Source organism: Echinops telfairi, unplaced genomic scaffold (assembly GCF_000313985.2).
Source record: "Echinops telfairi isolate 266 unplaced genomic scaffold, ASM31398v2 ScPeMD7_60;HRSCAF=208, whole genome shotgun sequence".
In the NCBI taxonomy this organism is placed as follows: Eukaryota; Metazoa; Chordata; class Mammalia; order Afrosoricida; family Tenrecidae; genus Echinops; species Echinops telfairi.
In genome coordinates, this window is record NW_022103958.1 from 34,876,991 (window position 1) to 34,904,363 (window position 27,373).

Genomic DNA, 27,373 nt, shown 5'->3' on the forward strand with positions numbered 1-27,373 from the left:
ATTTCTTCCTTATTTTCATCATTTTTTTTTGTTTCCTTTCCCCACCTCCTCCCCTGTTGTCTTCCATGTGCATCCAGAATTAGTCTTTTAATTTAATTTTACTGTTACATTTTTGAAGCATTCATTTCAGGAGGATTTTTAATGGAAAGTTTTGGCATTCTGTTCTTACTGACAGAGTATAGCCTGTTTCTGCTTTTGAGCTAGTAAAACCAATGAATTTAAATTAGGCTTAATTGTCCTTACTATTAAAAATATAGAAGTCAATAATTTTAAACTTTTTACTAATATGATTGATATTACTGCCATATCTTTATACATATTTTCATTGAAATGTGTTTGTGCTGTGCTGCTATGTAGCTGTTTGGGGAACTTTCACTTTTTAAATAAAAACATTTTATTACTGTTGTTTTAGAAAGATCCGATTGGGACCAGTAGTTTGCCAACTGGAAGTTCTCTTCTGCAAGAAATTGAAGTACAGAATGAGGAGGTGGCAGCTTTTTGTCAATCAATTACAAAGTAAGGAATTTTCTTTATAAATTATAATTAAATGCATGTTTAAATATTTTAATATTATGTTAATTCCGAAATTCTAAAATTTTTCTTATTTTCCCCCCTGTGGCTAAAACTCTGACACAGAAAATTAATTTGTACTTTAGAACCTGTAGCCCTAACTTGAAGTTTTGAGGATTTAGAAGAAAAAATTGAGGTTAGACAGACTGGGTGTGTGTTTTTACCACAATAAAACAAAAGGGAAGAAAAAATTGAAGTTGGCTGAACTTCTGGTAGTTTATTAACCATTAAAAATATTACGTGTTTAAAAAATTTGTTTTAGGGAGACTTAATTTTGTGTCCTTAAAACATTTTCATAAACTTTTGTGTGGTTTTATTTTCTTTACAAAATAATCTATTTTATTTTAGGTGAACATTTACCCAGCAAATTAAGCTTGCATTTAACAAGTTTTATACAATTCTGGTTAAAATTTTCACCATGTGTCAAAATTCTTGTTTCCATTTTGTTTGTTGTTTCTGTTGATCTTGCTCCCCTGCCTGTCCTTGCCATTTCATCTTTGCTTTTGGGTAGTGTTGACCATTTGGTCTCATTTAGTTGATTGTTTAATGAAGCACATTACTCATGGATGATCATGTTTCTTTCACAAGCCAATTTGGCTGAACTGTGACCTGGAGGAGTGACTTCACTTCTAAGTCCCAGGGGTTCGTCTAGTCTCTGTTGGTCTAGTAAAGCGTCTCCATTTAAAAAACGTTTTTTTTCATTAATAAATCATTTTATCAGGGGCTCTTAAAGCTCTTATAACAATCCACACATCAATTGCATCAAACACATTGGTACATATGTTGCCATCATCATTTTCTTTCTGCTTGAGCCCTTGGTATTAGCTTCTCTTTTTACCCTCCCTCATGGAGCCCTGATAAATTATAAATTGTTAATGTTTTCATACCTTATACCATCCGCTGTCTCCCTTTACCATGTTTCTGTTGTTTGTCCCCCTGGGGGGTGGTTTTACATCGATCATTTTAGTCGGCTCCCTACTTCTCCCCCTTCTCCCCCCACCTTTCTTCTACTCCCATTACTGTTCCTGAGGGGGTTTATCTGTCCTGGATTGCGTGTGTCGAGAGCTCTATCTGTACCAGTGTACATGCTCCAGTGTAGCTGGATTTTTAAGGCAGGACTGGGGTCATGGTAGTGGGGGAGAGGAACTATTAAAGTACTAGAGCAGTGGTTGTCAAACTTCCTAATGCCATGACCCTTTAATACAGTTCATCATGTTGTGGTGACCCCCAACCATAAAATTATTTTCATTGCTACTTCATAACTGTAATTTTGCTACTGTTATGCATAGTAATGTAAATATCTGATATGCAGGATGTATTTTCATTGTTAAAAATTGAACATAATTAAAGCATAATTATTAATCACAAAACAATATATAATTATATATTGTGAAATATTTATTTCTAATTACAAATAAATGAAATTTTGTCGTGTAGCATGGGTAACAAACAGTCAGATGTGGGTGTATCTGCAGGTGGGTGGACCCGCCTGGAGATGCATAGAGGAGCAGTGTCTAGTGTCTCAGTTCCTAAGACCATAAGAAATAGTGTTTTCCAATGGTCTTTGGCTACCCCTGTGAAAGGGTTGTTTGAACCCACAGGTTGAGAATCGCTGTACTAGAGGAATGTTGTATGTTCCATCGGTGCTATGCTGCACCCTGGCTGACTTGTTCTTCCTTGTTACCTTTTTGTGAGGGACTGTCCAGTTGTCTATAGATGGGCTTTGGGTCTCCTCTCAGACCCCCATCATTTGCATCAATATATTTGTTTGTTTTGGGTCTTCTGACACCTTTTTATTTTTAGGAATTTGAGTTTTTAAAACATTTTCTTGTGAATTGGGTAAGGGTTTACAGATTTTTTTCCATTCAGCAGTTCATATACGTTTTGTTAAATCTAATTGATTGTAATGCCCACAATAAAACATCACTTAACCTACCTCTTCCCTGCATTTTCTGGGTCCATTTCTCCTTTGTTCCTAGCCTTTCTGAACTTTGTCCTTGGGTAAATGCTACTCTTTTAATCTCTAATGGTTGATTATTCTAAGGTATGCATACCTCTCTGTTAATGCACCCCTTACAGATCTATTTATTGTTTGGTTGCAAATTGAGGCATGGGGGCCAGTTCATAACCATCCAGACCTGATGTGTGACTAAGGGCTATAGTCTCAGGGTTCCATGAGTAAGTAGTAAGCCTGTTCTTTTTAGAATTTTTAGTTTTGTTCCATGTTTTTTTCACACTCTATCCAGGGCCTTGTAATGTGAACCATTTCAGAGCAGTTGATAGTTATAACTGGAAATGTGAATTTTGTTCTACATTTTATTCCCATTCCATTCAGGGTTTTCTATTCTATCCCTGGTCTGTCCATAGTGGTAGCCAGGCCACCACCTAGTTCTTCTGGTCTCAGGCTAGAAGAGCCCATGGATTATGTGGGTGATTAGTTCTCTAGTCTAATTTCTTCTTTCAAGACTTTGGCTTCCTCCTTTCTCTTTTGCTTCAAATTAATAGAAACCAATGATTGTATGTTAGATGGCCACCTGTAAGCTTTTAAGACCCCAGGTAGTACTCAACAAACTAAGAAATAGAATATTATTTTTATAAGCTACGTTATGCCAGTTGACTGAGTTGTCCCATGAAAAATGGTCCTAAGCTTTTTAACCCAGTAAGCCAGTCTCTCAAGATATACCTAGGAAGTTTAGGAAGTGCCCCTTCAGTGCTTTATTTTATATATATGCGTGTAATATGCAACGCAAACATAAGCCTACAGAGTTATACATACTCACATTTACTTTCTTATACACATGTGTATATACTTTGTAACCACTCTCATTTTTTTAAATTACTGTTGTAAAATTACATATGTTATAGCATTCACTAAAATTCCATATTCGTACATCTTTTTTTTTAATCGTTTTATTAGGGGCGCATACAACTCTTATTTGTACATCTTTTTTTTTTTATTTGTACATCTTAATGTCCTCGTTTGCCTTTGTCAAGTTGTGCAGACTACACCAATATTGAGAATTGCCTCCCCTATCACCAAAAATAGCATGTGCCTACTATCTAGATTATGGTTCCCCCTCTTCCTCCTTCCCATCCTTGGTTATCATCAAAAAACTGTTGCTTTTTGTGTATATGCGTATTCTTGATTTTTAATGCCGTGAAACTTTATGGCATTCAAAATATAGACCTACTGATTTATATGATTAAATTATAATAGTCAAGATTAAGAAGGAAATGCGTTCTTTTAAGAACTAGAAAAATTGTTTCTAGAATATTCTCCCAGATTTTTTTCCTTATTTTGACTATCCCTGCTCCCCACCTCTTCCAGTCTTAAATGGACCAAAATAGTCTTCTTTTATAGATACTGGAACTCAGAGATTAGCAATCTAATCTCTAAAGGTTTATTCACTTAGTCAATAATTGGGCCAAGTCTTCTTTAAGTGTGTTTTATTTCCATTATATCACTTAATCAAGTTATAAGTGCTAAAATCCATCTTGGACTAGCTCAAATCAAGAAGGGTCATGTATTGACTCACAAATTCATATAGCAGAAAGAAGATGGGGCAGAGGTTGATGTTAGAGCGGTACAATAACTCACATACAGCGAGGTATTCATCTCTTCTCCCTTCAAACTCCCCCTTTCCACTACCTTTCCATTTCCATTTTCCCTTTGTTCTCACTACCTTTTCTCCATTTATACTGTTTTTCATTTCTTCTATTGAATAGGGAGCTTTTGAAGGCAGGCACGGAGCTGCTGATATTTTAGACTGCATATTCTAATGATCTTGTCAGCCAAGAAGAAAGGGAGACCTTATAGGCCAGCACCAGATAGAAAAAATCCCCTTAAAAGACAGAAATTAGCCTGACTGGAGCAATAATCATTGTGTGGCCAAAGGAATGAGATCTCTTATCAAAAGAGAAACTAAGTCCCCACTGAAGGGTCTATTCTGAATCTAGCCTTTTTCTCAGTGTGGTCTGTTCAAGCATATTATGGTTTGGAAGACTCCCAGATGATGTACATCATTTTATTGCTAAAGGATTTAGACATTAATATTTAGCTAGATTTTCCCATAGGTTTCTAAATTTACTTGATTTACTGTCCCTTTTCAGAGAAAACAAACAAAAAACCAACCAAACAAAAAACCCCACAACTCAGCTCACCCCTCTGGCAATTAAAAGCTTTTGTACTTTAGTCCATATTCCAGGAGAAAGCCCCACTGTATTGTTCCAGCACCACGACCCCCTGCCCCTTTCCTCCCAGGAATACTGCCCACTTTGAGAAACACTGTTCTAGACATTTGCTAATGAATTTTTTTAAACATTGCCTTCATTATGTTACCTTTTAACTAACATTGCTCTTCTTTATAATACCTTAGGAAAAAGGGGGGGAAATCATTAGAGCCATTTTTTCCTGCATAAAATTACTTAGGTATTTTCACTGAGGTTTTTCTGTGAGCCAAGGTATATGAAAAGAAGGGGTATTTAGCTGACTTAATATTGTGAATTGCATTTATTAAGACTACCTATGCCTATTTTTTAGGTGTATTCTGGTTAACAGATTAGAAATGTTACCTTGTGTTTAAGAAACAATCTGGATTGCTTTCATTTAGTTTCTTTAATCTTCTCTCCCACGTCAGCCCTGGAGCATTATTACGTGGTACTGAGGGACTGTTGGGTTTACGCTGTGTAAGTTGAGAAAGCAGACTCTGTGATCTGCTCTTTTTTTGTGTTCACTTTCTTTCTTAGAACTTTTTCTGAAAACACTGCCACTAAGTGAAAATGATGTTTTATATATGAGTAAGTTGAATAGTATTGCTACAAAACTATTAAAACATGAAGTTACTGTTTCCCAACATATACCCTCTATCTAGAATTATATATGTCTGAACAGTCTCTCTTCCCTGAAGAATTCTACACAGTTGGCTATATATACATCATATCAAAACAAACTGGCATCCTCAGAGGACTTAAACTGTGTTCTCTTGAAGTATGTTTTTTTTTTAGTTTGGGGAACATTAAAAAACAAGACAAAAAAACCAACAACTGTGAAAATGTGAATGGAGTAAGATTTCCCAATGAAACTCTTTTAGGACAGCCCTTAGTATCCTTGAAGAATGAGCGAGTGCATTGCTGTGATGGAAAACATAATTCATTGGCACAGATTTCCTGGCCTTTTCTCCATTACAGTTTCCAGTTTACATAAAACTTTTTTTACTATGCCCTATAATAGTTTCCTATCCTTTGAGAAAATCTACCAAGATTGCCCTTCAAGATCTCTAAAAACTGTCATTATAACCTTCTGAGCCTCTAACCTCCCTGTCTTGAATTTAACTGGCCCAGCAGAACTCATTGGGAGCCACAGTTTTTATTAGATATTTCTTAAGGTACCTTAACAAGACTAAGAAGGTACACTAACAACACAGTTGGCTGCTAACTGAAAGGTAGGAAGTTTGAGTTCACCCAGAGGCACATTGGAAGAAAAGCCTACAATCTACGGTACTTCTGAAAAATCAGCTATTAAAACTCTCTAGAGCAGAGTTTTGTTTGGACATATATGGGGCTCCCTTGAGTCAGAATCAATTCCGTGGCAATTGGTTGTTGGCATATGCATGTGTATTTGTTATGTGTGTGTTATTGAATGCTAATATAGTATGAAATTAAAAATGGGCTAAACATGGAAAGAGTTGTTTATTATATTTCCGTTAATGGTGTATGAGTGCAGCAAATATTTGTCAGAGCTGCGGTAATAGAGCTGCTTTGTGAGCTATGTTCCGGGCCTCTCAGTTCTCCTGTGTTCATGGAGATAGGGTTCAAGAGAAATTCCTATTTTTGTCCAGCATTATCAATTTTGCAATGGTTTTTAAAACAAATGTTTTTATAAATTAGAGAGCTAATGTCTTTCTTTTTGGAATCTTCTAAATTTATACATTTTATCTTTTAAATTCATTTATGCAATAATAGTGACAGGCTGTCAGGATGCTATTTATTTACAGGTAAAATTCTGTCTGACAGATTTAAGATTTTGTATTAGTTCTGGGCCATATCTTCTATAGTTTTATTTTGTATCTGTGAAATTAGAGAGTGGAGTGTAGATAATCTCTAACATCTCTTTCCGTTTAAAATTTCATACAACATTTCACTATTACAGTGTCTCTCTGGTCGTCATTTCTTGTTTCTCGTCTTTTCACATTTATCATAATTATAAGAGCGTCTTAATGCTTACCCGTTACAGATAGAGAGAAAGTTCTCTGTATAGGAATGGCAAATACCAGTAGAAGTTTATACCACTTTATTTGTGGACCCTGAGATAAGATAGCCTTTTTGATGTATTTATATCTGATTTAGATTCCACTGATAGTATTTTGACTCCAATTATTTTCTGTTTGTTTTTCGGGGCTTCATCTGTACATTTAGTTATAAAAATTGTTGGCTTCCCCTTGCAGAGGGGTCTAGGGGAGGAGATGAGCCAGTCACGGTGCGATGTAACAATGATGAGAAATACAACCTTTCCTCTAGTTCCTAAAGGTTTCCTCCCCGCTCCCACTACCATGACTCGAATTCTATCTTGCAAGACTGGCTAGACCAGAGGAGGTACACTGGTACAGATAGGAACTGAAAATACAGGGAATCCAGGACGGATGAGCCCTATAGGACCAGTGGTGTGAGTGGCAAAACAGGGAGGGTAAAGGGAGAATGGGTAGGGAAGAGGGAACCGATTACATGGAACTGTGTGTGACCTCCTCCCTGGGGGACAGACAACCAAAAAGTGGATGAAGGGAGACGTCGGACAGGGCAAGATATGACAAAATACCCATTTATAAACTATATCAAGGGCTCATGCGGGAGGGGGGAGCGGGGAGGGAGGGGAAAAATGAGGACCTAATGTCGGGGGTTTAAATGGAGAGAAAATGTTTTGAGAAACGATGTACAAATGCGCTTTACACAATTGATGTGTGTATGGATTGGGATAACAGTTGTATGAGCCCCTAATAAAATGTTAAAAAAACAAACAAAACAAAACAAACAAACAAAAAATATGAACCAAGCCAAAAAAAAAAAAATTGTTGGCTATACTTTCCTATAAAATAGTGTTAATTCCATTAAAAACTTTTGAAAACCCACATTTTTATCTCATATCTTGTTTTTACATGGGTTGGTTTTGGTTCTACAGAACTTAATTTGATTGAGCAGAGAGTGGCGGAGTAAACCCTAAAGGATTGTAGTATATGCATACATAGAGACTGCATTTTCCAAGCTTTAGCTTTAAACACATAAATGCTAAATTTGCAACCGTCTTTTCCCCACTGTTGCTGATAAATTAAAGTTTTAGAGAAAATTCAAATTCAAGTTAATAAAAAGACCTCTGTAGGTAATCATGTAAGAATATCAAGCTTCATTTCTTTTTCTTTAAATGAGCCCTTTCTGTATCTGCTTAATCCCATCAATTTTTTTTATCCAATTCTTGATGTTTCCAAAATTTTAAGAAACACTTTGAGGGAATTAAGACCTTGTAGATACTGTATTTCGATTTAAACTGTGTTGCTTTTAAAGCCATGAATAGCTTCACACACAATTCTTGCTCTTAAGTTTTAGAAATCACTTTGAGGGAGGTCATAAAAGCCCGGTAGTGCTGTCAAAACTCACTGTTTATGTTTAATTCATTGTTTCAAACATAATGTAAGTTGAAGGTTCTTATATAGGATTATTTAAAAGCAGTATCAAAGAAAGCAAATAATTTCCGGGCTTCATTGTCTATTGTTACTGATTCCTTTAAATGGTACCATTATATGTACACATACTGTATGATAAGAGAAAGAAGTCTGAAGTTGAGAACTTCATTTGATAACAGATCGAGTATGTGCTTGGTTAATGTTGATAATGTAATCAAAGATACTATGGCAATCCTTAATCTCTTCTTTTTCCTTTGGCTCCTTGTACTTAAAAAGGCAAATGATGATGTTTGGCTTTTTGACATGAGTTTATTCATTGCAGTTCTCATGAGCCTCTCTAGAATTGGATAAAAACAGAATTGAATGGCTGTAAGCTTGTAAAGCTTTTGTTCAAGGTTCTCAAGTGCCCCTATTAAAATGAACTTAATTTCTTGTGAACAGATTGAGGACCAACTTTCCATATACCAACCACAGCACAAACCCAGGTTATTTGTTAAGTCCAGTCACAGTGCAGCGAAACATACGTGGAGAAAATGCAAGTGTGAAGGTCTCCATTGAAATTGAAGGATTCCAACTGCCAGTTACTTTTACATGTGATGGTATGTTTAAAGTTACCAAACATCTGTTTTGCTCTAATTCAGGATATAAATATTCAAAATGTTAATATTATTTTTAATAAACTAACTGTATGTTATCCTTACAAGCATCCTTTCAAAAATTGTCATTTGATAGATAGTTTTCTCGTTAGGACAAGTGGGAAAATAGGACTACCTTTATACTAACTACACATCTCGTTAAAAAGTACTGAGTAGCATTGGGTAATTGTACTGGACTCGTGGCAGAGGCCCAAAAGCATTAGATGCAAAAGAATATTCTAATTCTTTATGTTTTTCATTTTATGGCAAGAAGGACCTTGTTTATAAAGAGCGGTTAGTGAAATTGGGGACAGGTATTTTACTCTCCACTCCTCAAAGGAGAAGCTGACTCTTCTTTGGCTCTAGTTCCTTTTTCCAAGCTTGGTGAGTGTATCCTTTCTAGGAATATGTCTCAAAATATGTCAGGAAAGTTTCATTTCTCTTTAAAACTTTTATTTCAGAGCTTATTGCACTTCATGTATAGAGGGGTAAGTCAAAAAGTTCTGCTACAAAGCCATAGAAAACTTCATTAGATAAAAATGTAAAGTTACTGTTTTTTGATAGAGCCTCCATCCAAAGCTATCTTTTTCTGAAGGTGGTATTTCTAGTTCTCTAACCCTTACTGAAGAATTCTACACTCTTTGATATGTTACAAAGACAAAACAAACAAGCAGCGATGCCATAGAGTTGATTTTCACTCATGTCTACTCTAAAGGTCAGGTTAGAACTGCCCTGATGGTGTTGACGTCCTATGAGAGACTCAAATTATTTTTCTTTAACATTTTCCTTGAGTTTGGGGAACAAAAGGATGTTTAAAGAGGCAAGATTAGGGTTGTATGGTAAAGGTAAGGTTTCCCATCAAAATTCTCATAGGAAAATCCTTGGTCCCTCGAAAAATGAGCAGGTGCATTGTTGTGATGGCAAATGCTCCTCCTTCGAAACTTCCCTGGCTTTTCCTCACCAATGCCAAACTACTTCATAATAGGCACTATTGATCATCTTCAGAATAAGCCCTAGTGATCATCCTGTGTCCTTTAAGATTACCTCTCTGGCATTTCCCCCAAAGTTCCCCTAACTTTGAATTTAGCTGGCCCAGCCGACCCCCTTGGAGTCCATTGTTTTGATTGGACCTTTATGAAGGCATCCTATCAAGATTTTGACTTACCTTTTGGGTTAGACCAGGTTGTCTAGAGAAGCAAAATCAGTGACACTCATGCACAAGAAAGAGCTATTATCAACAAGTAATCTTTAAAAGAAGGCATCTCAGCCCAAGTCCAACTCAAGCACACAAGTTAGGACCCTCTACAGACTCACGTAGCTGCAGGCTCCTTTTCGGAAAGGTGATACTGAATGCAGGAAGATCACTGGCCAGTGGGAGCAGTCTCATGGAACCAAGGTCAGTAGAAATGTGGCAAGGCATTGACAGCTCTGATGGTTGGCTGGCCCATATGGGGCCACCTCTGGAGGCAAAGCCTACTAGACAAGGAAGGTGAAGTTGCAAAGACAGGGAGAGGGGGGAGGGGAAGGAGGAGAGAGAGAAAGAGAGAGAGAGAGAGAGAAGTTTCCAGTTTCTTCTAAGAAGGCTACAACCCCAAGGAAGCATCATCAGGCTGTGACCTGATTGACAGGTTCGACTCTACCCCTACACTTTCATAAAAATTCAGTTGGCACAAAATCGTATGCCACACCCTTGTATAATATTTTAATAGAATCCCAACCGTGGAATAGTGTCCTATATTTTCACAATACTTGGCTCTAGATTTTATTCCATTTTTTCCCCATAAAACTTACCAATATGTCTAATATTGCTTCTAATTTTGTACCTTTCAAGGCCCTTTGAAAAACAATTGGAAACATAAAAGATTTTATCCATCTCTAATGATCACTCTTTGATTTCTAAATGAAGAATTATTCTTTTTAAACATATACTAAAATTGACTTTTAAAATCATAGGCATATAGGCATAGGCATATAGTAAGACATTAGTCATTGAAAAAAGGTAATAAGCGTCTTTATTGAAATAAGCATACCCGGTAAGTAAGCATTGGTAACTGATTTGTATCATAGCTTTACTTATTTTATCAAAATCGGACTAATCTCAAAAAAATATTTTAAATACCTATTGTTTATTTCAGAAAAGCCATGAGTGTTTATAGTATGCACCTTTTCTAAGAAATGTAACCACATTATAGTGGGAGTAGTGTATGTGCTCAAAAAGTAAATCTTGCCTTATATGTGACTACTCAGAAATACAGTCATTATATTAGGTAAGTAGGGATTTAATGCTTCTTCTCCAAAACTTTTAATGAGTTTGGAATGCAATGAGCTGCCCTTTTAAACTTGAACATAAATGTTGCAATAGATGAAAGGATTTTTATTCTTAATCTGTTGTAATCTTAGTATCCAGCTAGTGCTAAAAATGATAAGCAGTACTGTATACTTGCTGTGGGAGAAAGATGAAGCTTTCTACTCCCTTGGAGATGTATACATAGCCTTGGAAATCCAGAGAGGCGGGTCTACTCTGTACCAGAGTTATGATAAGTCAGAATCAACTAGTGGCAGTGAGTTTGATTGTGTTTTGGTATACTTTTGCTGTATTTTTATTCATGGCTTGAGATTTTGCCAGGCAAATATAAAAACTTAGAGAATTTATTTTTCCTCACAATATATTATAAATTAATGTTTGCTAGACAGTTAAATGTTAACCTTTTAAAGGTGTCTGTAGTCAGTAGATGCCTTTCTTAGCTTGGATGTACACCATCCAGTATCGTAGCCACTACCCACACATGGCTACTGAACACTTGAAATGTGGTAATCTGGATTGAGATTGTTATGAGTGTAAAATACTCGCTGAATTAGTTCAAAAAGAGAATGCTAAATACCACATTAATATTTTATATTGATTATATGTTGAAGTGATAATATTTTGGATATGTTCAATTACACATGGGTATATTATTAAAATTGCTTCACTTATTTCAATGTGGAAACAGGAAATTTAAAGTTATATATTGGTGTGCATTTGTCACTCATGTATTTCTGTTGTATAATGCCCTGTGTAATACAATGTAAATAAGTTTGCTTTGGAGTGAGATGAGCAAAACAAAAACGACGATTAACTCTTTTGCAGTGAGTTCTACTGTAGAAATCATCATAATGCAAGCCCTTTGCTGGGTGCATGATGATTTGAATCAAGTAGATGTTGGCAGCTATGTTCTGAAAGTTTGTGGGCAAGAGGAAGTGCTGCAGAAGTAAGTTCATCCATTTAACTACTAAATAATAACCTTGGATCTATTTCTAATGACTTGCGCTAAACATTTTTCAAGTTAACTTTTTAGTCCAAAATGACATTGAGTCCTATTGAATTGGTTCATTGATTCTAAAAACTTGTATTCAGACATACTGTGTCTAAGGCATTGCGGTGTGGTGGAAAAATTTCAGGGATAAGTAAGATGCATGGTAGACATTTGACTAATAAAGCTAATTCATTGCATTTTCTAAAGAAAATAATACATAGTCACATACACATCATTACATTTGGTAGCATGTACTGTTATTTTAGAGTCAGCTGTAATTTATGTAGTTCCCTGAACGTCATTACATTAATCTTTCCTTTAAAAATTTTAGAAGTACTTTTGAGGGGATTTAAATATGCTTTGCTTCATTTAAATTTATGTTTTACATGTCTTTTGTTAATGAAGTGATTTGTTATGTCTTGCTGTTAGTCTAGTTTTGAGGCAGCTGCCATTCTTCTGTGTACTTCACACGCCCTGCCTTCTTTGTCTTTGTCTTCATCTGCAATGTTTTCTTCTTTCTTCCTTCTTTGCTTTGATTCTTTTCGTAAAGCGTATTCCTTTGTTCATCTTGGTTATAAGATTGCTTCTGTATTTTGCCATTTTCTTCTCTTTCTGACACAGATACAATTTATATTTGACTCTCACCTCTGTAATTGATAGCTTGAGTAGAGTAATATTGATGAGTAAATAATGTATTCTTAACAGTAGTCACTGCCTTGGAAGTCACGAATATATTCAAAACTGTCGAAAATGGGATACAGAGATTAAACTACAACTTTTGACCTTCAGTGCAATGTGTCAAAATCTGGCCCGGACAGTAAGTTGACCTTGTAATTAAAGTACATTTAGTCAAATCTGCATAATTTGTCTCTGTGATAGTGTTATTCAGAAATAATTCTGCTAATTAGCCAACTTGCAGTTTTTACAGTTTCCAAGATTTCTAGGTTAATGAGATCTGAGCCCTATCCTTCACAGGAGTCTTCTGCAAGCAGGGAGATTTTCAATCATTGAGGCTTAGTTTTCATGATACTCAGCCTAGAACCAATTTGAAAATTGAAGTGGAGAAATTAAAAGTTTGTTTAATACAAGAGTTATTTCTGGAGCCTGTCAAAAGGAGAAGAAAATATTTAGAATGTTAACTATGGGTTTCAGAAATAAAGATCCATATCGACCATTGCACCTAACTGAAAGAATACATTTTTCTTTTTTTAAGAATACATTTTTCATGAAGTAAAAACTAATTCTCTATTTTTAAAGTACAGTAATTTTTTTTGATTAGTCAAAATAGAATGTAGGAAATGAAGTTATTGTGAAGTTACATACTTTTGATGCATTTATAAATAAAATTTTAATGAACTGTAAAGAGAATTAGCCTTCATTCGGTAGCATTTTGGATGGGAAAATACCATTCATTTATTCTTTTTCTTTTCTTTCTTGAGATGATCCTCTGTAAAATAGAGAACAGAAACTTGATTTTCTATTTCAAGTTGAATGGAAATTTCACAAATTGCAGTACATTTTTAGTAATCAGTCATTGGTAACTTTTCCATTTCTTTAGGAAAAATTGCATAGCCAGGACTTGTATACTAGAAGAGACCATTACCCTGTTAAGGGCAGTGGTGAGGGGGAGCAGACTTAATTATTAATAGAAAAAGTTATGTACAACTCTAGATGGCCTATCTCTATCAGGTTTCCAACATACCTTCATCTGACTGTCAGCCATATTTATATTGAATAAATGTGGTTTTTGTTTTAGACGCTATTTTGGGTATTAAAAATTCGACAAAAAAGCTTTTTATATTCTTGCATTATTTTCTTTTATAGTATCAACTCACCTTTTTTCCTGCATGTTTATCTTCCATTTTGAAATTTCACATTTTATTTTAAAGTTTTGTTTATCATATACTTATGCCAAAGAGCCCTATTGGCACAGTGGTTAAAGAGCTCAACTGCTAACTGAAAGGTGGGCAGTTTGAACCCCTCAGTCACTTTTTGGGATAAAAATATAGCAGTCTGCTTCTGTAAAGATTGACAGCCTTGGGAACCCCACAGGTTAGCCTGTTCTGTCCTGGGTGGTCTATGAATTGAGCTCAACTCGATGGCAATGGGTTTAGATTTGGGGGGCTTACACTTATGCCATATTTAATTTAGCAATAGAAGATCAAAGAATACATTTGATTTTTATGGTAAACATTTGTGTATATGTGTATGTTTAGGCAGAAGATGATGAAACACCTGTGGATTTAAACAAACACCTGTACCAAATAGAAAAACCATATAAAGAAGTTATGACAAGGTATGCTATGTAAAGCATAATTGTAGGTTTTCAAACTTTGTTTTTGGGTGTGTTTATTTTAAATGATTTTGGGGGTGGGGGCTCACACAACTCTTCACAATCCATTCATACATTGGATCTATTTATTTTGAAGATTAAAATAGTAATTTTTGTATATAACATCAAAATGTTGAATATAACTTTTTTTTTTATTTTAGACATCCTGTTGAAGAACTCTTAGATTCTTACCACAACCAAGTGGACTTGGCTCTTCAAGTTGAAGTAAGTTTGATTCAAATTTTGACATTATGACTTTAAGATTCTTTTCTCTGTTCACTGTTAAACAGTAGTGTTGGCTTTGAATTAAGTATTTCAGAAGGACTATTTAGTGTTGGCTTTGAACTAAATATTTTAGAAGGACTATTTAAAGAGCTCTGATGGTGTTCTCGGATAAGCATTGGACAATGAACTGCAAGGTCCTCAGCTGTTCCTCAGGAGAAAGATGAGGCTGTTTGGTTCTATAAAGATTTTTTTTTTATCGTTTTATTAGGGGCTCATACAACTCTTATCACAATCCATACATACATCAATTATGTAAAGCACATTTGTACAAACACAACCCAAACACTACAAAGTTACAAAAATGCAAACAGAAATGTTTAAAGTCCAGACTGTTCAACAAGCCGGGTGACAGGCAACAGGCTGGGGTGGCTCCAGCATCCCATGGTGCTGGCTCACAGCTTGCTCACTAGTCTCAGAGGGGAATCTTTTCTATTTTCTCCCCAAGTTTTTAAATTTTTACATTTAAATTATATTCTTGATTTTTTATGTCTAATTTTTGACCCAAATTTTTATCAAAAATCCTCATTAATATTTGAGTCAACATGGTTACCCTCACTTTAGTTTCATTACATAGAGGAATCTTTAGTTCAATTTAAAAAGCACTTATTGAATCCTTACAATATGCTAGATTATGAAAGTGAGTGATTTAGCCACTACTGACCAGGAGATTATAAACAGTGGAGATTCAAACAAAATATCAATCCAGTGTGGTGATTGTAAAAAGGCAGGAGCAATTGAGAGTTCATGGAAAGCTTCTTTAAAAAGATGTTATCTGGGAACCGATTACATGGAACTGTGTGTGACCTCCTCCCTGGGGGACAGACAACCAAAAAGTGGATGAAGGGAGACGTCGGACAGGGCAAGATATGACAAAATACCCATTTATAAACTATCAAGGGCTCATGCGGGAGGAGGGAGGGGGAGGGAGGGGAAAAATGAGGACCTAATGTCGGGGGTTTCAACGGAGAGAAAATGTTTTGAGAAACGATGTGCAAATGCGCTTTACACAATTGATGTGTGTATGGATTGGGATAACAGTTGTATGAGCCCCTAATAAAATGTTAAAGGAAAAAAAAAAAAGTAACAGCAAACAAACAAACAAAAATAAAATAAAATAAAAATAAATAAAATAAAAAGGTGTTATCTGAGCCAAGTCTTAAATAATGAAGTTCATTGGAACACAGCTTTGCCCATTAGTGTACATAACATCTGTCTGCATGTAGACCCCAAATGCTTGAGTTGAGTAGTTACTGTTTGGTCTTTTACAGAAAATGTTTGCTAGGTGGTTGGTAGCTAGCCACTTCAGGTTTTTTTAGCCAAGGGTGAAGGCGAATGAAATGTTTAATTATTTTCAGTGATGCCACTTGAGGACTAGAAGAATGTGACCATTCTAGGGAGCAGTTTAGGGAGACCACCTCAACCTCAGACTCCCTGACATTAAGTCCATGCTGACGCATAATGACCTGATAGGGCACAGTAGAACTGACTGCCACTTGGGTTCCAGAGACTGTCACTCTTCACTGGAATAGGAGGTCCCGTCTTTCTCCCTGGGGGAACACTGAGGAAGTGGGTCAGGTGGAAGGTATAGCAGTGTAAGTGAAAGATACTGAACGTGGAGAAGGTGAGAAGAGGAAATGAATGAACAAAATACTCAAGAGGTAAAGCTGGTAAGATTAGGGGATTGATGTGAAAAGAGGACAAAGTATAGGATCATTCCTAAATTTCTTTACGGAATATTATTATCACCATCTAAGTACGTATGTTCATTATATTGAACATCTCTTCTTTGTGAGGCACCGTATAGATGCTGAGGATATAACGACACACAAAACGGAACTATAATCTCACCCCTTAGAGTTTATATTCTAGTGGGAAGAAACAGACAATAAAATAAACTAATAAAACATGTCTAATGGTTGAGTGCTACAGAGAAAAGCGCAAGAGAGAGCTGTGTTTCAGTGTCAAATAAGGTAGGTAGAGGAGGCCTCACTGACAAGATGAATATGAGCAGAGAAGCCATCTGGTTATCGACGACAGGGAGAGAGGCTCAAGGGAGGGAGAGTTTCTGGTATGTAGACAGCCCACAAGGTCTGTAGCTGGAATGGATGGAGGGAGGGAAGTAAGAATGGAAACAAATAACTCGAAGGCTGTGTGAGAGGTGATACTAAACACAATTAGGTCTGTGTAGTTTCCTCCTGGGTAGATTTTAGTAGGGAATGAGAAGCGTCAGGAAATATCAAAAAATTTGCTGGCCTAAATTTTCTACAGATAAGGTGTTAATTAATTTTGCAAAAATGAAAGTGGCAATGGGAATTTTGAGGCTAGAATTAACAGTTTAGTATTCTAGGGGGAATGGAAAAGAGCTGGCCAAAGGCAAGTTAAGGAATGTTAAATGGCATGCATGTTCCTGCTGAAATTGCGCACCACTGACTGCGTGGTTGTGAGGCTTTTTTCAAACTGCTCGGCTGCTTGTCGAAGCAGTAGAGAAGTACCGCAAGTACCTGGCCTCAAAGAACAGGGTTAGTCTGAATGAGTGTGAAGACAGAAGCAAGGAAGGATATGATCAAAGTATGATACTGTCTGTAGTTGACGTTCTGTTAGGCACAGTTTTATGTTGCAGATAATTAGGAGTTTTCCACATGAGTATTTGTGTTACTGAGGCTTATTCCATGACCTACGGCTAGGGTAAAAAGTCAGATAAATATATAGTAAAATATGATGAGCCATGGTGGTAAAGTCTGTGTGTGAGTGGTAAGGTATGTCAGTCGGATCCAGGCTGGAGACAGGAATTTGACTGGTTATTTGAAGAGAGAAGTATTTAAAGAATAGTTAAGTAATCAGTGTTTAAGTTGGACTCTTTAGGCAGGAGTGGCAAACTATAGCTTCTGGACTAAATCTGACTGCTACCAGAGTTTATCAATAACATATCATTGGAGCACAGCCATGCTCATTCATTTCTTATTATCCATGTCTGCTTTGGTACTTTAATGATTGCAAGAGACTGTAGTCCACAAAGCTTAAAATATTGACTACCTGGCCTTTTACAGACAATGTTTGCCAGTCATCCAGTAATGACGTAGTTTGTGCAGAAAAGGAGCTCTGGGCTGAGGAAAGTTGGCTGTGAAGGCACTGAGGACTTCTCCCCAGTCGTAGTCTGCAGCTACTCATGGGCATGACTTTGGTTTTTGGAGCAAAGAGGATGTGGTTATCACAGGAATGAATACACAAGCTGCCTGTGACAAAGAAACTTGCCAGAGAGCTTTAGCCCCTACTGTTGCACAGGGAGAGCCTATGGAAGGCCGACCACGGGGCTGGAGCCGGTCTCTGAGGACTACTAGGCACACATACTGAGTAAATGGAGGGCTGAAAGAAATCCAGATGGGAAATGTTTTCCTGTTGACCAAACCTAACACCGTGCCAGCTGGCAAAGGAGAAATAAAAGACCTAGCTCTATGTCACAAAGCAGAGCAAAATAGGGTGGATTTGGAACTGATAGACAGTAAAATTGGTAACTAGCACATAAAGGGTGATAGAAAATTATATAGGAGAATTACATGAGCCTCAAAACTGGAAAAGATTTTTCTTGAAAGTGAAGGAATAAAAGTAAGCAGAATTGCAAATCAAGTATATGAAATTTGGAAACTAGAAAACAGACTTTTAGCCACTGAGGACTGACTGCAGGCTAATTAAATGTTTCAGGAAGTGGGGTAATTTCATTTAAGCCCACGGTGAAGGGAACGTCCAGTTCATGGTAGCCAAGTCACAAGAGGTGGAACATTTTAAATTTTTAAGGGATGGTACAGTACTGAGTTTCATCCCCTTTAAACAGTAGTACTTAGCCTATTAAGTTTGGTGTAAATGTTTAATTAGATATATGCAAATGTTTCTACATTGTGCTATGTCAACCACACAAAAAAATAGATATTTGTGATTCCACTTATATGTCATACCTAGAGTTAGCAAATGCATAAAGAGTAGTTCATTAATATTTACCAGGGGCAAGGAGAAGGAAGGAATAGGGGTTGTTTCTTAAGGATATTGATTTTTGGTTTAGTGTGATGCAATTGCCTAAAAATAAATGATGATGATGGTTGTACAGCATGGTGAATGTAATTGATATTATTGAATTGTTGACGTCAAATGGCAAATTTTATGTAATATATTTACCACAATAAAATAAAGAGAATGTTTTTTTAAATCATTTTATTGGGGGCATATACATCTCTTATCACAATCCATACATACATCAATTGTGTAAAACACTTTTGTACATTCATTGCCCTCATCATTTTCAAAACATTTGCTCTCCATTTAAGCCCTTGGCATCAGTCCTCATTTTTCCCCTCCCTCCCTGGCCCCCCTCCCTCATGAACCCTTGATAATTTATAAATTATTATTTTGTCATATCTTACACTGTCCGATGCCTCCCTTCACCCTCTTTTCTGCTGTCCATCCCCCGGGAGGAGGTTGTATGTAGATCCCTGTAATCAGTTCCCCCTTTCCACCCCACCCTCCCTCCACGAGAATGTGTCTTAATAAGATAGGGTACTTTAAAGGATAATAGGAGAGGCAGATGATTTTAAAATGTACTAGCTCATGTATATTTTTTAATCTTGGTAATAATAACAAATGTAGTTGTAGCAGAATTTTTCACAAGGAAATTTGTTGAACAGATAAGACTTACAAAATGATGGCTATATGGATACAAATGAAGCTTAATAGTAGGGAACAAATTGTTTTTGTTTTTTAATTGTTATTTTTTAATGTCTTGAATGATTGCCAAAAAATAATTAAAAATATAACCTCCCCTTTTTATGGTTTATTATTTCTGATGCACATGGTATTTGCATATGAAAGGTGTGTCACGCAACATCAAAATCGACCAGGCCTTGCTTTTGCGAACTTCAAAATAAACCATGTAATTAAAAAGTTAACTAGTTTCTTTTTTTTTTTAATCATTTTATTAGGGGCTCATACAACTCTTCTCACAATCCATACATACATCAATTGTGTGAAGCACATTTGTACATTCATTGCCCTCATCATTCCCAACTCTTATAACAATCCATACATCAGTTGTATCAAGCATATTTCTACATATGTTGCCATTATTCTTTTCTAGACATTTACTTTTTTAAAAAGTTTTTTATTATTTTATTGGGGGCTCGTACAATTCTCATCACAATCCATACACCCATCCATTGTGTCAAGCACATATGTACATTCGCTGCCCTCATCATTCTCAAAACATTTGCCCTCCACCTCAGCCCTTAATATCAGTTGCTCATAAGTAGTTTCTTTTTAAATTCACAAAATAGTAAAAAAAAAAAATCTGTTCTCAAGTACACTTAAAATGTCTAGTTTCATATTTAATCTCTGATGTTGATTCTTTAAATTTCATTTGCTAATTTTAACCTTTTATTTTCAAAGAACCAGCACCGAGCAGTAGATCAAGTAATTAAAGCTGTCAGAAAAATCTGCAGTGCTTTAGACGGTGTGGAGACGCTTGCCGTTACAGAATCAGTAAAGAAGCTAAGAAGAGCAGTTAATCTTCCACGGAGTAAAAGTGCTGAAGTGAGTGTTTTGGGGGGTTTTGTAACTAGTATTTTATTACATATAAATCTATACTTAGAATTTACCCTCAGTTTTTGCCTCAGTTCTGATGGACAAAACTTTATCATCATACATTACGTTTTCCCTTTTGAGTTGAATTGGTTGGTTGTTTGGTAAAGCTGAGAATTTTAGAGGAGATAGGCTTCCTGAGCTGTCTTCTGGTACTTGCTATGTAGCGAGTGGACACCACCCTGGGAATATTGTGTATATAAGGAGAGACTGGCACAGACGTGTTGGTTGGAGATCTTAGGAGCTTCGGAGTCTGGAACTGTATTAGCTACTACCTGCCGTGTGGACGGAAATGTCCATGATTGCTTGTGGAGGAAGTTCTACTTTGCATCATGTTACCTCCCTGTTGAAAAAAACCCAGAAGTTTCCATAGTAGTAACTGTTGGCCTGAGCCATCAATCTAGGAACTCTTTCTTGATAGGAACTTCTTCCTTTTAGTAAATCAGCTTTCTCCTTGTAGTTCTGGGGAGATTTAATTAACCCTGCTCATGGGGATGTTTATAGTTTTGATTAGTAGAGTGAGAAAGCAGATCTCGTAGCCACCATAAATGCAAATGAAAGAAAAGTTCATGATGATGTTGTTTCCCTAAGGAGATGGATATCTCAGTCTAGTCACTCGCATAGCAAACCCTGTCCATATGGTCTATCCATAAAGATCTGGGACTCTGTGTCCTTCTTCCTGATTACGTGCTTGCTTTTAGAAATTAAATAGCATGTGAAATCACATAGATGTGATCAGCGTCTGTGGTGACTCCTTTATAGTCTGAGGCAACTATTACTCATGCGATGCATTAAAGGAGCAGAGAGCAGATGAGAGGAGAAATTAAAGCAATTTCTGAGCTTGTTTTAGTCACCAAGTAGTAATAAATAGATTTCTAGTTTCTTTTTAAAAAAATTATTTTATTGAGGGCTCGTACAATTCTTATCACAGTCCATACATATATCCATTGAGTCAAGCACGTATGTACACCTGTTTCCTTCATCAATCTCAAAACACTTGCCCTCTACTTTAGTCCTTAATATCTTTTGCTCATTTTCCGCCTTCCTGCCCCCTCCCTCCTGAACCCTTCATAATTCATAAATTATTATAGTGTTGTCATAAGTTATAGAATTCTAGTTTCTTTAAGAGTATCCTTACAATACTCACACTAGAGAAACTAATGAAAAAATAAAAGTACTATATGAGTGTATTTATCACATCTGGGTTTCAAATTAACATTAACTACTCAATTGTTTGTTGAAGCATATTGTTTCCATATTGCTTTATGATTTTTTTGTTTCACCTTTTTTTTCTTCAGTTTTTTTTAATTCAATTGTTCAATCATATCAAGGGGAATTGTACAATCATTACCATATCAATTTTAGAGCATCCCACCCCCCTTCCCTGCGCTATGATTTTTTTTTTATTTTTTTTATCATTGTTGATAACATGGATTTTTTTTTTCTTTCTTTTTTAACATTTTATTAGGGGCTCATACAACTGTTATCCCAATCCATACACACATCAATTGTGTAAAGCGCATTTGTACATCGTTTCTCAAAACATTTTCTCTCCATTTAAACCCCCGACATTAGGTCCTCATTTTTCCCCTCCCTCCCCGCTCCCCCCTCCCGCATGAGCCCTTGATAGTTTATAAATGGGTATTTTGTCATATCTTGCCCTGTCCGACGTCTCCCTTCATCCACTTTTTGGTTGTCTGTCCCCCAGGGAGGAGGTCACACACAGTTCCATGTAATCGGTTCCCTCTTTCCTACCCACTCTCCCTTTACCCTCCCTGTTTTGCCACTCACACCACTGGTCCTATAGGGCTCATCCGTCCTGGATTCCCTGTATTTTCAGTTCCTATCTGTACCATTGTAGCTCCTCTGGTCTAGCCAGTCTTGCAAGATCGAATTTGAGTCATGGTAGTGGGAGCGGGGAGGAAATATTTTGGAACTAGAGGAAGGTTGTATTTCTCATCATTATTACATCGCACCCTGACTGGCTCATCTCCTCCCCGAGACCCCTCTGCAAGGGGATCACCCTGCGCTATGATTTTATTGATACTAAAAACCATCTTTTTCTTTGGTGTGACCTTTTAACTTTATGTGAAATCTTTATTGTTTTATTATGTTTATATATACTTTTGGAAGGCTTCTCCCTGGGGATGTTTCTTTGACATAGAAATAATTAAATTAATGAAGTTAAGGCAAACATATGTATTATCGCTGACAGATTTGTGTATGTATGTGCAGGTGCCTTCATTGTCTGGAGGAGGGGATACTAGCAAGAGTTCAGCCAGAGGTGTGTCTTTTCGTTCTTTGAGTTTTAACAATAATTGTTGCTTATTCAGATAACGATATAAACACATTTTTCTAAACCTAGTCTCACTGAATCCTGAAAATCCTGTTCAAGTGAGCATGGACCAATTAACTGTAGCAGTTTATGATCTTCTCAAACTGCATTCAAATGCTGATAGCAGCCCTGCAGATTGTGCCCCAAGTAATAGGAACATCAAGGAAGCATGGACCACAACAGAGCAACTCCAGTTTACTATTTTTGCTGCACATGGAATTTCAAGTACCTGGGTATCAAAGTAAGTACCTACTTAAAAGAAAACATATACAGCTTTACCTAGAAGTTATTCTAATCTTGTAAAATAGCCCACTGTTGTCTTGGAATTTAAATGGGTGATATGAGAATCACTGTGTAATTTTGTTGTTTTCATAAAAATTACAGAGATGTGTGAAGCTCTCCTAGTAAAACGGTTGATACTTGTAAGGAAAGGCAGGAAAATATTTGTTGAAACCTTAGAAGAATAAATGCTATTAAATTAGTTAATTTAAGGCTATAATTCCTTCTATCTTTCCTTTAATACCAGAGATACTTTAATAGGAATAGATTTGGCTGGTTTATAGTTATTTTTACTGCTAGCGATTGAAGTCTCAAAAGTATTGTTTTCTTTCATTACATTTTTTTAATGATAGGCTTCCCCTTTTTATTTTTGTCAGTGTCACCAAGACATTATAGTAAATGGCTATTTCAACTTACTGTAATTTACTAAAATAACCTACAAAAAATCTGAAAAGAGTATTTATGAAATAGTTTCTTAGTAGCTTACAGTTAGAAAAGAAAGTATTTCTTAGTGAAGATTTAGCAAATATAAATTCTGCTTAAATTGGGCTTTAAGTTATAAAAATTTTAATGAGTAATGTGACTTGAAAATGGTACATTAGTTCATTGAATAAATATTTAATGAGTACCAACTATGGACAGTATTCCTAGTACTTAGGATACAGCAGGATGCAGGCAACGACAAAAAAACCTTGCCCTCATTGGACTTTCAGTGAAATAGGCACTGCTGTCTATGTCCTTTCCCTATAGACACAGACACAAATAAATTTAGAGACATTGGCAAGGAAGACGAATGCCCAGTAGAAGACAATACAAAAAACAGCAATGAAAATCAAGATGGAAAGAAAGTTAATATAATGCCAAAGTAAATAGAGGAAAATGGAATCAGATTGACAAATAAAATCCAGTAGGTATGGGTATTTTATAAACCAAAAAGATTAGCCTTTTAAATATATTTAGAATTATAATAGATTATATATTTGAACAAAGAAGTTAGACATGGAAGCCTAGCAGTGAGTAAGAATACAAGTTGTTTGTGGTCAGTATATAATAAAACAGTTCCAATTCAGCTGTCTTTACATGCCAGGTTTAGTAACATTTATTATGTTCATCTGTTTTTCAAACACTACCCTTCAAGAAACGTGTGTCTCTGTCCTTCTTTCCCCTTTTGTCCTGCCTATTTCTGGGCACTGCTAATTAACTTGGGTTTCTAGTTACTTACCTACTCTAGATATTTTATATAAGTGGGATTATACAATATTTACCCTTGTTGTGATGGACTTATTTCATTCAGCATATTGTTTTCAGAGTTCATCTATATGGTAGCACATTTTAGAACGTACTGTTTCTTCATGGTTGAGTAGTATTCTGTTGTGTGTGTGTGTTAGGCACCTGCTTGGCGAGCAGCAAGCAACTCTTTCTGAGTTAGTGCATCCAGTGGCTTCACCTGGGAAGGTTCTCTGGTGACAGTGAAGTTTTTCATAAAAGCAGTTTTGCTTGAACCTCATTTTTTGTGATGGCCAGTTTAAGAGTACAGCATGTGGTTGTGATAGTTTGTTGCTTGCTTGGGAGTAATGCTGCAGAAACTGTTGTGATATTGAAGAGAGCTTACAAGAGCTTACAGCACTGTGGGAAAAGCTCAAGTGTCTGAGTGGTTTTCTCGTTTCTTGATTGATGACAAACCTCGTTCTGGATGTCTGCCACCTTCCTGAAAATTTTGACTCAAAGTGCATTTGGAGTTTGTTTCACCCGGTCAGACTGTTAATCAAGCTCTCTATTTAGAGGTTCTAAAACGACTGCACAACAGTGTGCGACAAAATATTCTGATTTGTGGCAGGAGGGGGGCTGGTTTTGCCACCATAACAGTGTGCCTGCTCATGCAGCCAAATTGGTGTGCAAGTTTTTAGCAAAAAACAGCATGCCTCTCTTGCCCCATGCACCATACTCACCTGACCTCACTCAGTGTGACTTCTTTTTGTTTCCTTTAATGAAGAGGGACATGAAATGACAGTGATTTGACAACATAGAAGAGGTGAAGAAAAAAATGAGGGAGGTGCTATCAGCCATCCAAATAGATGAATTTGAAAAATGTTTCCAAGAATGGAATCACAGATTTGGCAGATGTATTAAGTGTAATGGAGAGTAGTTTGAAGCCTGTTAAGGTTGTTTTGTAAAAAAAAAAATTAAATACCATATATACTTGAGTATAAGCCAACCCAAATATTAGCCAAAGCACCTGATTTTACCACAAAAACTGCATTAAAAAATATGCTGAAAAACTCGGCTTATATATAAGTATATATGGTACATAGCTTTGGGGGGGTGTGATTCTGGTTTTTTTTTGAGGGGGGGCATCCTGCTCCGCACGCGTGTGTGTATGTGTGTGTGTGTGTGTACTACATTTGTGTATCCATTTCATCTTTTGATGGATTATTTAGGCTCTGTTCACTTTGTGGCTTCTGTGAATAGTGCTACAATTTACATTGGTATACATGGTCTTTGTGAATTTTAAGATTTCTACCTTAGAAGATTATTTGATTGTCCTTAACAGGCTTTGTACTTGTGGCAATTAGGAACTAAGTCACTGCTTTCTGTTGAGAGAATACAACAGCAGCTATCTCTGGATGCAGGATTCCCGGTATACTAGAAGGACTGGCTCAATGCAAGTCAGGCTTATTCACTAACTACACTTAGTTTAGCTCTGTTTTAGTGGCTGAGCAAAGGAAGATAGTCAGTGAGGGTAATGTTTGTTTTTTCTTCCTACTCTTTTCAGAGAAGGGAAAAAAATTAACCAGTATTTAGTATTATTCAACTAAAATAGAAGGCTGATAACTATAGCTGTATACAAAATTTAAACAAATTGTTCAACTTTGGTTATTAAGCTGTGTGTTAACTTCTGTACCCTCTTTGCTACTCCTCTTATTTTATAGGGTTTACAATGGCTAGACTTAGATCAGTTTCTAAAAATCAAGTGGATTGTAATCATCACATTATTTAGATAATACTTTGGGGGAAGAACTGTTAATAATATGTATTTGTATTTATTGACCAATCTGTAATATGCAAATAAAGTTAAACTATTTCTTTTCTCAGTTATGAAAAATACTACTTGATATGTTCCCTGTCTCATAATGGAAAAGATCTTTTTAAACCTATCCAATCAAAGAAGGTTGGCACTTACAAGAATTTCTTCTATCTTATCAAATGGGATGAACTGTAAGTGAAATTTTTGGTGCTTTATTCTTTTAATATGGCCCGTACTTTACTTTTTTATGTGTGCATTCTAGCTTTAATTTTTATTATAATTTTCATTAAACTTCAACCAATTATTAATAACTTGTTAAGATGTTTTTGAGATGAATCTATAAGACTAGTATTTTCTTTTTATTTTATTTATTTTAATAAATGATTTTATGGGGGGTTCTTCCAGCTCTTATAACAATTCATACATCAATTGTATCAAGCACATTTGTACATAAGTTGCCATCATCATTTCCAAAGCTTTTCTTTCTTCTTGAGCCCTTGCTATTATTTCCTTTTTTCCCCTCCCGCTCTCACCCTTGTGAACTCTTGGTAATTTATAAATTATTTTTATTTTCATATTTTACACCATCCGCTGCCTCCCTTCACAAATGTTTCTGTTGTTTGTCAATTGTATCGGTTCCCCCTTTCTCCCCTTCTCCCCACCTTCCCTACTCTCACGGTATCACTGCTCTCATTATCGGTCCTGAAGAGTTTATCTGTCCCGGATTCTGTGTCGAGAGCTCTTATCTTTACCAGTGTACATGTTCTGGTCTAGCCAGATTTGTAAGGTCGTACTGGGGTCATGATAGTGTGCGTGTGTGGGGGTGGGGGGTGGGGGAGAGCATTAAAGAAGTAGAGGAATGTTGTGTGTTTCGTAGGTGCTATATTGGCAGACTTGTCTCCTTTCTTGTGGCCCTTCTGTGATGGGATGTCCTATTATCTACAGATGGGCTTTGGGTCTCCCCTCCTTGAGACCCTCCTCATTTACATAAAAGTGGTTGTCTGTTTTGGGTCTTCTGATGCCTGATACCAGATCCCATTGATATGTTGTGATCATGGCATTTTCACAAAAACACCAAAACCCTGAACTTCTTTTAAACTTCTATGTAGTTAATTGCTGGAGCCCTGATGGTGTAGTGCTTATACATTGGCCTCCGAACTGTAAGGTTGGCAGTCTGAAAACACCAGCCATTCTGAGGAAGAAAGATGAAGCTTTCTACTCTCTTAAAGAGTTCAGAAGCAACAAAGCCCACATGGAACAACATATCAACCTGTGTGATCACGAGGTGTCGAACGGATCACTGAAGACAAATGGGTGCATAAGC

General features: G+C 36.4%; 1 protein-coding gene across 1 annotated transcript in view; it reads left to right on the top strand.

Annotated features, from left to right (window-relative positions):
- PIK3C2A (phosphatidylinositol-4-phosphate 3-kinase catalytic subunit type 2 alpha) overlaps positions 1 to 27,373 on the top strand; it is a 105,348-nt gene that overhangs the window by 40,425 nt on the left and 37,550 nt on the right. The window contains exons 3-12 of the mRNA XM_004711572.3: positions 413 to 516; positions 8,682 to 8,839; positions 12,006 to 12,126; positions 12,877 to 12,988; positions 14,388 to 14,467; positions 14,665 to 14,728; positions 20,219 to 20,362; positions 22,646 to 22,694; positions 22,776 to 22,986; positions 26,118 to 26,240. Of these exons, the coding sequence (XP_004711629.1) occupies positions 413 to 516; positions 8,682 to 8,839; positions 12,006 to 12,126; positions 12,877 to 12,988; positions 14,388 to 14,467; positions 14,665 to 14,728; positions 20,219 to 20,362; positions 22,646 to 22,694; positions 22,776 to 22,986; positions 26,118 to 26,240 (1,166 nt within the window). The remainder of the gene's footprint in view (positions 1 to 412; positions 517 to 8,681; positions 8,840 to 12,005; positions 12,127 to 12,876; positions 12,989 to 14,387; positions 14,468 to 14,664; positions 14,729 to 20,218; positions 20,363 to 22,645; positions 22,695 to 22,775; positions 22,987 to 26,117; positions 26,241 to 27,373) is intronic.